This window comes from Macaca mulatta, chromosome 12, assembly GCF_049350105.2.
Source record: "Macaca mulatta isolate MMU2019108-1 chromosome 12, T2T-MMU8v2.0, whole genome shotgun sequence".
NCBI lineage: Eukaryota > Metazoa > Chordata > Mammalia > Primates > Cercopithecidae > Macaca > Macaca mulatta.
Window position 1 is genome coordinate 143282373 of NC_133417.1, and position 10357 is coordinate 143292729.

General features: G+C 48.1%; 1 protein-coding gene across 5 annotated transcripts in view; it reads left to right on the plus strand.

Annotated features, from left to right (window-relative positions):
- The window catches only part of UBE2F (ubiquitin conjugating enzyme E2 F (putative)), a 75906-nt gene extending 71111 nt beyond the window's left edge, over nucleotides 1-4795 (plus strand). For 4 of the 5 annotated variants that reach the window (XM_028830400.2, XM_015111244.3, XM_077956128.1 and 1 more), the window contains one exon: nucleotides 3491-4795. In XM_028830400.2, coding sequence (XP_028686233.1) covers nucleotides 3491-3541 — 51 coding nt within the window. In that variant the 3' untranslated portion in view covers nucleotides 3542-4795. 5 annotated transcript variants of the gene reach the window in all.
- The last annotated feature ends 5562 nt before the right edge of the window (nucleotides 4796-10357 follow it).

Below are 10357 nucleotides of genomic sequence, written 5' to 3' on the forward strand. Positions count from 1 at the left end.
CCATGCTGGTCTCAAACTCCTGGCCTCAAGCGACCCACCCGCCTCAGCCTCCCAAAATGCTGGGATTACTGCACCCGACCTGATGTAGCTTTGAACACCATTCTAAAACCCCCCTAGCTAGTTCTAGACATCGTGCAGAATGTTCAGCGCCTTGGCTTCCGTTAATGTTAGTTAGACCTACTATGTGGCACGACCGAATAGGGCATTTGAAATGTGCCCTGCCAAGTCCTTGCTACAGTCTTGAGCCTAAGTTCAGACCAGGAGGTGCTGCCTGACCACGGCCCCAAAGAGTGGGCAGGAGCACCTCCGACAGGGAGGCGAGAGAAGTGCCACCCAGCATGCATCCTGCTGAGACTCACAAAACAAGTGGCAGGCACAGTGGGCACAGGGAGTGGTGCAGTGCAAGCAGGCGGGCAGAGCAGACCATCTACTGAGGCTGGTGTTCTGCCGAGGAGGCGAGCTCTGTCTTGAGGGCTGGGGCAGCAGGGGTCCTCAAGAGAAATAACAGTGGTATAAGGCAGCCCTGTGCCCACAGCTCCCCATGAGAGCAGTCAGTCCCTGACTCTTGCCGTCTGTCAGTGGTTCTGATGGGCTTGTGTTGTCTAGCAAAGCCTTGGGCTTGTGTTGTCTAGCAAAGCCTTAGGCTTGGTACTGCACTGACAAGCCCTGGGCAAATGTGCCCCTTGGCCCACCCCTTGCAGGCATTCGTGGCTGCACTCCTGTCTGCTGTTGCTGGCGATGACTAGCCCTTGTGGACCAAGCCTTGTCAGATAGAAAGTGATGGCAATAGGGGCACTCCCACAGCTCCAGGTGGAGAGATGTCTTCCATTTTACCTTTCTTTGTATGAAATAAGATTTCATATTCCTGATTTGTATGAAATAAGACTTTGCAACTGATACACTTTTAGCCCCAGTAAAATGGACCTAATATCTCCAGTGATGCCTCCACATGAAGCCTAAGCAGTGCCGCAGCCCCACCCACGTCTTCATGCGGAGTAATAGTCACAGTTGTTGAGCGCCGCTTCCTTATGTCCACTCGTTCATCACCTGTTTGGCTGGTGGCCACTTATATGCCAGGGGAGGTGCGAAGTGCTCGGGATGACTGGGAATGACAGTCCCTGTCCCTGTGGCGCACACATTCCAGCAGGAGGACGCGGAGCATAGGCAAACAAACACGGCCAGATGCAGTGGCTCACGCCTGTGATCTCAGCACTTTGGGAAGCCAAGGTGGGCAGATCACCTGAGGTCAGGAGTTCAAGACCAGCCTGGCCAACGAGGTGAAACCCCGTCTCTAGTAAAAATACAAAAATTAGCCAGGCGTGGTGGCAGGCACCTGTAATTCCAGCTACTTGGGAGACTGAGTCAGGAGAATCGCTTGAACCCAGGAGGCGGAGGTTGCAGTGAACTGAGATTGCACCATTGCACTCCTGCCTGGGCAAAAAGGGCGAAACTCCATCTCAAAAAAAAAAAAAATGATGAAAATTAAAATGAAAAAAATAGGTGAACAAACATAGCATGTGAGGTGGAGAGCGGGCCACAGAGGGCCGGGTGGTGAGAGAGGAGCGCTCCAGAAAACCTTGGCTGCTAGTGCAAAGCCCCTGAGGCAGGAACGTGCTGCAGAGGTCAGGGCAGAGAAAAGAGGCCATTATGACTGGCGCAGGTCAGAGGAATGGAATAGTAGGAGCCGGGCGCGCTTCCATGCACTTGACACAGAGTGCCCTTGTTTCTCACAACAGCCCCTTGGGCCGGATACCATTATGATCCCTGTTTTGCTGCTGAGGACACAGCTGCCAAGAAGCTGAGATTCGCCATGGTTGAGTAGCCTGTCAGAGGCAGAGCCCAGGACTTGGATCCTCCTCTGTGTGGCTCCAGAGTCTGTGGTTTTCACTTGGGCCCTGTGCTTTGTGTCCCTTGCAGTAGAAGAGGAGGAGGGAGGCAGCAGAGGCTGGAGCATGGGGCCTGCTGCAGGCATGGATGCTGGGCTCTATGCTGGGTGAGGTGAACAGGGCAACTAAGAGTACATGGCGTCTTTTGTCCTCCGAAACATGGAGAGGCGGGGCATTTATGGGATCTTCATTTTACATCCTGTAAGCTTTTGCGGGGTCCTTGTGAGCTGACAGTATTGTCTGGCTCTGGGGACTGTGGAAATGGCCTTGAGAAGGTTTTGTAAAAGGGCAGGTAGGGTTTCTGCACAGCTCCCCTTTGTTGCGGGGTGAAGGCCCATGTGGGAGGCTCCAAACGCCATCCTGTAGATAAATAGGGAAGTTGGCAGGGCAGAGGCACCTGGGTAGACTCAGAGCACTCCACTTTCTCACCCTGAGACCAGAGAAAATATGGGACCATATCCATAGCTTCAAATTGGGAACTTGCCGGCCCTGGAAAGGGTCACTGTGCTAATTAAGGGTGTGGCAGGAGGGCAGGCACCTGGTGCCCAGCTGGCCAGGACCATGCTCCAGGCAGGGTCTCCCCTGCGAGAGGGCATCGTGGCAGCAGCGAGGTATACACCGAGTACCTGGGTGCGCCCTGCACGTTGCCAGGTGTCGGGATTATGCAGTGGAATCAGCAAAGAGGCTAGACTGAGGCTTAGACAGGAGGACTGAGGCTTAGCTAAGGAAATGGAACTCATGCCCACTAAGAACTGTGGTAACTGTGCTGTGTTCCCTGTGCAGTGGGGGCTGCATGGCATTGATGTGACTGAAGCAGTGTGATCTTGCGGGGACATCCGAGACCCAGCAGCTGTGTTGTAGGAGTGAGAGGGTTAAGAGCTCCAAGTCACTCTTATGGCTCATACAATCCCATGGGATTTTACTCGTAACCTTGGGGATACCAGATCCAGGGATAAACTTGACAGTGGCCCAGATCTGAGATTGTTCCACCCATACTGGCCTGGGGTGATTCCTAGGTCCACACCGCCTTTGATCACTGGCCACCTGCACTTCAATGCATGAGGATGGAGCTCTGTGGCACACCCAGCTCTCTTCTGGGCAGGGTGTAGTCATCCTGCCCAGAAGAGATGGGGGGCTATACATGGGCTGTGAAGAGCAGGCACATTTTAAATAGGTAGCAGCATCCAGGGAAATCATTCTAGCAAGACAAATACAGAAACAAGGGTCTTCCTGAGAGCAGTAGCTGTGGCTGAGACCCATTGTGGCCAAAGAAGTCTTGGCTTTGTGACCTTGACCACACTTTTCTGGGCTCCACTTTCCCCGTCTGGAAATGAGGAGGGATAGGTGCCCCCTGAGGGTCCCTCCCACTCAGGCCTTCCGCATGCTCCCCTGCTCAGCACACCCAGCACTGTGTCTTGCATGCAGTAGGCACCTAGGTCGTGGCAAATGGCACTCAGACTCCGCAAGGTCCCAGTCCTTCTACCACCTTGGCGACCACAGGGGGCCTTGGTGCTGGTGGATCTGACTTGTCCCTGAAGCGCTGCTTTACTCACTCACTCACTCTTCCTGTTCTTCTTTCTGTCCCCAATGCTCTTACTACACAGGAGGACTTCCGGAATAAAGTGGACGACTACATCAAGCGTTATGCCAGATGATAAAAGGGGATGATTGCAGGCCCATGGACTGTGTTACAGTTTGTCTCTAACGTGAAACAGCAAGAGGTAGCCCCCTCTCCCGTCCTCATGCTCCCTCTCAGTCCCCTGGATTGCCCCAGTCCTGTGACCATGTTGCCCTGAAGAAGACCATCTTCATGACTGCTCATTGTAGATGGAGAATTCAACATAAATACAGCAAGAAAATGTGTTTGGGCTTCTGAAGAGTTGTCTGCTTACCTTAACATGTTTACTTTTTTGAACTTGTACTGTATAGGCTGTTGGTGAAATTTTTAAGAAGTTGTAATGAACTCAAAATTGAGGCCAGAGCTTGCTTTCCCTTTTCCCAAACAAAATTGGTTTTCTGCACAAGCGATGCTAATGATGTGTTCAGTGTAACTTGCAGATTGGCAATAAGATACCCGCTACAAACTGTGATTGGATGCAAAATCTCTTAGCTTTTTCACGAATGTTGGCCCTGCCTAGATGTTGTGAAGCTTCCCAGAATGCATAGTCATTCACTGTAGATCTCTTATTGAAATGCGTATTTTATTTAATGTAAGTATATTTTGGAACAGATTTGTAATTTGTACAATTTAATGCTTTAATTATTTTTTCTATTCTCATTTAGTTTGTATTTTCATTGTATAGAGCAGACAGAAAGATGTTGGGTCAAGCAACTATTGAAGAGAAATACAAAGAAAATATGAAAGGCACATTATTCATTTTGTCCAAATGCAATGAGAATCTCACTCTTAAAAATCAGCTCTTGCTTTCAGGTCCAGATGTGGCGAGGACGTTTTGGAGCCCTTTGAAGCTAGATTTGGATGATCAAAACAAAAAGGCAGGGAGCCCATTGTAACATGCTGCCCAGAGGAAACTGGCTGGAACCTGGACCAGCTGGGGTTGATGTTTCTGCAGTGGTCATGTGATTGTGACCTGGTAGCTACTTACCAGAGCATCAGACCCTGCTGTCCTGGGAGACAGGAGCGATGCCTCAGGAATCAGCCTAATGTCTGATGTCACTGAGACTGTACCTATGGCCTTCTTCTGAGTTTGCTATGGCTTCAGGCCCTGCCTGTGGGGTGAGCCTCCTAGGCCTTGGAGGACCAAGAGTCAACAGTGGCATATGCCATCCTCGGCCAGGTTAATGTACTGCAGAGGAAGAGCCCTGAAGAGAGGCAAGTGGATTTACTCCAGCATGTAGACATTTGAACCAGTGAAATCAAACGCAAAATAAATGTCTGTCTAGTTTCATTTGCTGCCTGCCTAACGCTCAGATTTAACTGCCAGCTTCCTTAGACCTCTAGATTCCCCTGTCTGCCATCTACTGGGTTTAGTTTGTTTTTCTTAATTTATAGAATCTCTGAGTCACGGAGATTCTGTCACGGAGACCCAGCAGGTGAGGAATGTAGGCCTTGCTTTGTCTTTGCACCCATTAGACTTGAGGGTGGCCCCTGGCTAACGGGCCACACAGAGCAGGAAGGGTGAGATTAGATAAAGAGAATGATGGCATCTCAGGAACTCGGGGCTTTTCCAGGAGACACATTAATCCTCGCCTCTCAGGGCCTAGGAGAGGGAGGTACTGCAGCTTCACACTTGTCCTCTGCCTAGTGTCAGAGGAACTTGCCGGCTGAGCACTAGGCATCCTCTCTAGTCAGGGCAGGAGGCCAGCAGCTAATTCCTGCCTCCTGTGACCCAGGAAATAAGGTTCTCTGCCTGGTGCCATTCCCAGGCCCAAGGCAGGGCACATCCCATAGTAGTTGCTCAGGCTCCCTGGAGTTCCCCGGCTGGTGGTGCAAGTGTTGATGCAGGACTTTTCAGAAGAGCACTTCTGTGGGAGAAACGCCAGTGCCTGCTGTCCAGTGGAAACATTTATGCAGTGTACGTGAAAGACAATGTGCCCTCTGGACCACACTGAAAGTGGTAATATCAGTTATTCTAACATCAAAGTATCTGCACAGTAGAAAATCACTTTGCTCGTTATCAGGGATTAAGCAATTCTTTTAAAATGTCCAGATAACTGAATCATCCCATTCTGTCTAGTGGAAATCCCCTAGAAATATTTTGCACACACACCCCATCTTAGGAGCACACTCAGATGCGGCCCATCACAGTAAGTAGCTGGTGTTGTCCTGGGTGCTTGGCCGGTGGGGCCCTTGGGATCTGTTGGGTGACTGTGGGACCTGGTTTCCTTCCAGACTTTTTGACTTCTTGGCATTCCCCTCCCTCTTTCACAGGCCAAAGTCACATTTCTGGCTCCAATGCATATGCCCCCAACCAACCGGGTACTAGTTGGTGATTTCTGATCTGTCAGGGAATGGGAATCCCTAGACTTGGCCAAAAGACCAGTCCTGGAAATAGGTGGGAGTGGGCAGGCCCTTGGGGAACTGAAGCTCTTGGGAAGCTCTGACATCCAGTTGGACATCCAGAACCTTTGCTTCCTGAATCCTGGTCCTTGGCTGGACTCCAGAGGGTCCTTATGACTATTGCTTAGAATTTGATGCGTAAGCTATATATTTTTCAAGCACTCCTAGAAGGAAACACTTCCAGGGTAAGCCTCTCAGAAGAAGGCTCACATCTTACCTCTGATCTTCCCCTAAATAACCACCAGCAGGTGACCAGCCCTTTGCAGTCTTTCTACTAAGGAGCCAAGGCAAGAGTATTACTCAGATATTGAAAGTGGATCTCAGCTGTGCCCCTCACCTTTTCTCCCACTCGTCGTTGTCTGTGGTGTTGCCATCAGCTTTATTCGCAGAGCACAGACCACAGGGAGCGGGTGTCTTGGGCTAGGGTTGTCTTCATCTGCCCTCATCTCCAAGCACGGGAGGCCTGAGAGGCTGCTCAGGAGCTAAAACATTGCGAATGTCTGTTCTTTTAAAGGATCATGTACCTTAGTATTTGGCTGTTCACATGATTCAAAGCACCTGTGCATATTTTCCTCTGTCTCTAGTTACTTGCACACTTGTCTGGAAAGACCTTGTGGGGTGTAGAACACAAGAGTGTTCATAGCTAGGCCAGTCTCAGCAGAGTCCTAGCCCATTCAGAGGCCATCTGGTGATAGGCCCAGCATGTTTTTTTTCTTATGGCAGCAGAAAGATTGAATAGCCCTTCTGCTGGATTCTAGACCCCCCAAAAAAGAAAAATAAAATCCCAGAGGGCATACTCCCAGGCGGTGGTGATCACAAAAATCTGTCACAGTCTGCAGTGAACAAACCCCACTTGCTGTTCCGGGGGTTGCTCTGCTGCCACTCCCCACCCCCACTTACTTAAAGAACTGCTGTGGAAAATCAGTTCCAGTTTCTTCCGTAAAACCCACGGCACTACTGGTGCATTCTGATTTACCTTTGTTAAGTAGAACCTTCTTATTCCCTAAGAGATTTTCAAAATAAGTCTCATATTCCTGTTAACATCACCCTTTTTGCCAATAATCAAATCAAGCAGATTGTGTTTTTTTCATGTAAGAATTCCAACAAGAAGATGTAAACCATCAATTCAGGATTGTTTTCACTTTCTTTTTTTCTTTTTTTGAGATGGGACCTCACTCTGTCACCCGGGCTGGAGCTAGAGTATAGTGGTGTAATCTCAGCTTACTGCAACCTCCACCTCCTGGGCTCAAGCAATCCTCCCACCTGAACCTCCCAAGTAGCTGGGACCACAGGCTTTTGCCACCATTCCCAGCTAATTTTTTGTACTTTTGGTAGAGATGGGGTTTTACCATGTTAGCCAGGCTGGTCCCAAACTCCAGAGCTCAAGCAGTCCGCCCGCCTTGGCCTCCCAAAGTGCTGGGATTACAGATGTGAGCCACCCCACCCAGCTTTCACTTTCATCCATATGTTTCACTTTGGAAATTCAAGTTTGCTACACATTCACTATTCATAAAATAAGCCTAGTAAAGTGTTGATACATAGTCTTAGTAAAATGTTTAACTCATTCTTTGCCAAAGAATAATTTGAAAAATGAGAAAACTGTCACTCCCCTCTTTCCTCCCTCCTATAGCCCTGCCTAAAATAAAAAATATTGAACAGCTGAGAGGGGCTGGTTCAGAGGCGTCTATGTCACCTGTCTACGCCACCTCTCTTACCCCAGGTTTCCATGGGTTACAGAAATTTATTTATTGAAAGAATTGTGGTTTGAAAAAATAAACTTCTTCAAGAAACCCACTGATGGGAGCATTTGGGGATCCTGCATTGTTAAAATATCTATTTGTTCACACAGGTAGATAAAGAACTGAATGATCTCTTCAAAAAATTCAGCTTAGGCCTTGTTGATTCTCATTGGCAAATTCACTGAGCCAGAGTTCTTCCAGTAAATTCACTGCTTTTTAAAAAAAAAAAAAAAAAAAGCTTATGCCAGGGCCAACTGGAAATGACAGTGCCTGCCCCAAGAGTTCCCTATGCTGGGGAAGAGAACACCTGTGAACAGGGCCTCCATGCACAGCCGACTGGGGTAAATACTTGTCAGGGGGGCACCAGTAACCAGGAGAGACTTACATAGTAGCCGTAGTGACTTAGCACTTCCATTTAGTCTCTTCCTTGGGCCTCTGGTCCACAGTTCATGTATGGGTGTTTCCCCTTCTCTGATAATCTAGGTGATGCCCAGGTGATGCTCTTGTGGCCTACAAGGCCTCCTCTGTCTGTATTTGTTGTATTTTTCAGTGTTGGTTTTTCATCACCTCAGTGTCCAACTTCATGATGTTCCTAGCAGCTCATCACTCCTATGTCATCCCTGATGCCTAATGTTGAAAGATCACTTTGTGTCAAACCAGTCATTGATATTACCAGATATCCCTTTCTAAAAATATGTCTTCCAACCTCAGTGACCCCGTTCACCTGTGTCCTTCTGCCCTCTCCTAACCATGGTGAGGTGGAGGAGCTGCAGCTGGTGCGGCCCTGTGGGTCAGTAGTCTCCTTTCCTATTCCTGAGAGGTTTCCGCCTCAAGTTAGTCTGAAAAGAGAAAACCTGTATCCCTGGGGAGTGCTGTGGCAAGGAGCCCCCGATAGACCAGAAGACACAGGTGGAGCCCAGTGACTTCGTGGATCCCACTCACATGACCGTGTGCTCTGCCACACCAGTCACAGTGGCATGTGACAGAAACCATGGTCATTGTAGGAAGGGCAGTGGGATGTGGAAGAGCTGGCGAGATATCCAGGCGAGACAAACCCGTGGGGATGGCCTCCCCACCCACATCCTCTCCACTTTACTGCCATAGAGGTTTCTGAAACACCTTTGACCATTCCACCTCTTCTTCTTGCCTTCAGAATAAGCATTCCTGTGCCTGGCATACAGAGCCCATTGTCACTGGGCCCCTGTCCACCTGCCAGCCACTGCCCTGAAGACCCTGGCCTCAAAGTAGTGCTTCCATGCTATGAGATGAGGTCCACTCTTCCAAGACACTCAGCCTCCCTCTTGGGACTCCTTCAAGATTCAGTTCATGCAGTGCCACTGCTATGAAACTGTTCCTGCTCTTACAGGTAGATGAACACTTCCTGAGTATCCTCGTCTTTCCCAAGCTTCCAGAAGCACCAAGGGTGTGGACTGCACTTACTCACATATGTATTCCCGCCTCTCCCAGGAGTCAGCATCTGCAGTACAGGCCTTAGCCAGCTGCAGTAACTGAGCAGGTTACTACAATGTGATTTTTGGCTGTTGAGTAAATATGTAGTAGCTTAAGAGCACAGTACACCAGCTGCAAGGCTGCTTGTGGCAGTTAACCAGGAGCTGGGTGCACTGACCAACCCAGGCAATAGCTGAGTTTGGCGTCTGGCACCACCCAAGCGAGGTAACTGCCTTCCATCAGCTGACAGATGCCAAGGCTGAGCAGAGTGTGCTTTGCTTGAGTAAAGCTTGTGGGGAAATGCTGCAGAAAAGAAGAAGTAATATCCTGGAGACTCTAAGGGTAAACATGATTTTAGAAATGAAGTGTAGGATCAAAAAAATATTTTAGGGAAGAAAAATTCACATGTTTAGGAAAATGCAGTAAATTGCACCTTTGACTAAAAATTAAAAAGCCCTAAGTAGGCAATAGGCCAAAGGGAAAGGAAACAGAATGAAACTATAAAAGAACCTAGATGAGGAAACTAAAATCATCATCATAAAGTGCACAGCAAAGGGCAGGATTGATGCTGAGAAAGTAGATCAATGATGTGGAGGCAAACTTGAGGGATTCTCCCAGAATGCAGAAGAAAACAGACAAAAGCCATCAGAAGGAAGATAACAGAAAGGACAGAGGGGACTTGTGCTTACAGCTTGAGTAACAAGGATTGAATCTACCCTCCTATATGAAATAAGCAAAAACCCAACAGTATCTATGGGTTTTCAGGCTTTCAGACATGACATCAGGCAGTTCATGACAGCGATTTTAGTTAACAGTCTCCTAACAGAAATGTCCAAGATACAAATGAAAATCACTCATCATACCAAGAACCAGGAAAATTGCAACTTAAATTAGAAAATACAATAAACTGACACTAATCATGAGCTGAATCAGATGGAATTTTCTTACAAGTATTTTAAAGTACCCATCATAAAAATGTTTCAAAAGCTGATTATGAATTGTTCTGAGACAAAAGAAAAAAATAGAATATCTCTACAAGGATATAGAACTTAGAAAACCAAATGGAAATTATTGAACTAAAATGTGCGGTGACAGAAACTTTAAAATTTTACTGGATGGGCTCAATAGTACAGTAGAAATAGCAGAAGATACAATCAGCAAATCTGAGGACAGATCAATAGAATTTACTAAGTCTGAAGAGAGAAAAACCAAAAAGGGGGAGTCCAGGAGGACAAAGCCTCGATGGAACAATGACGAAACAT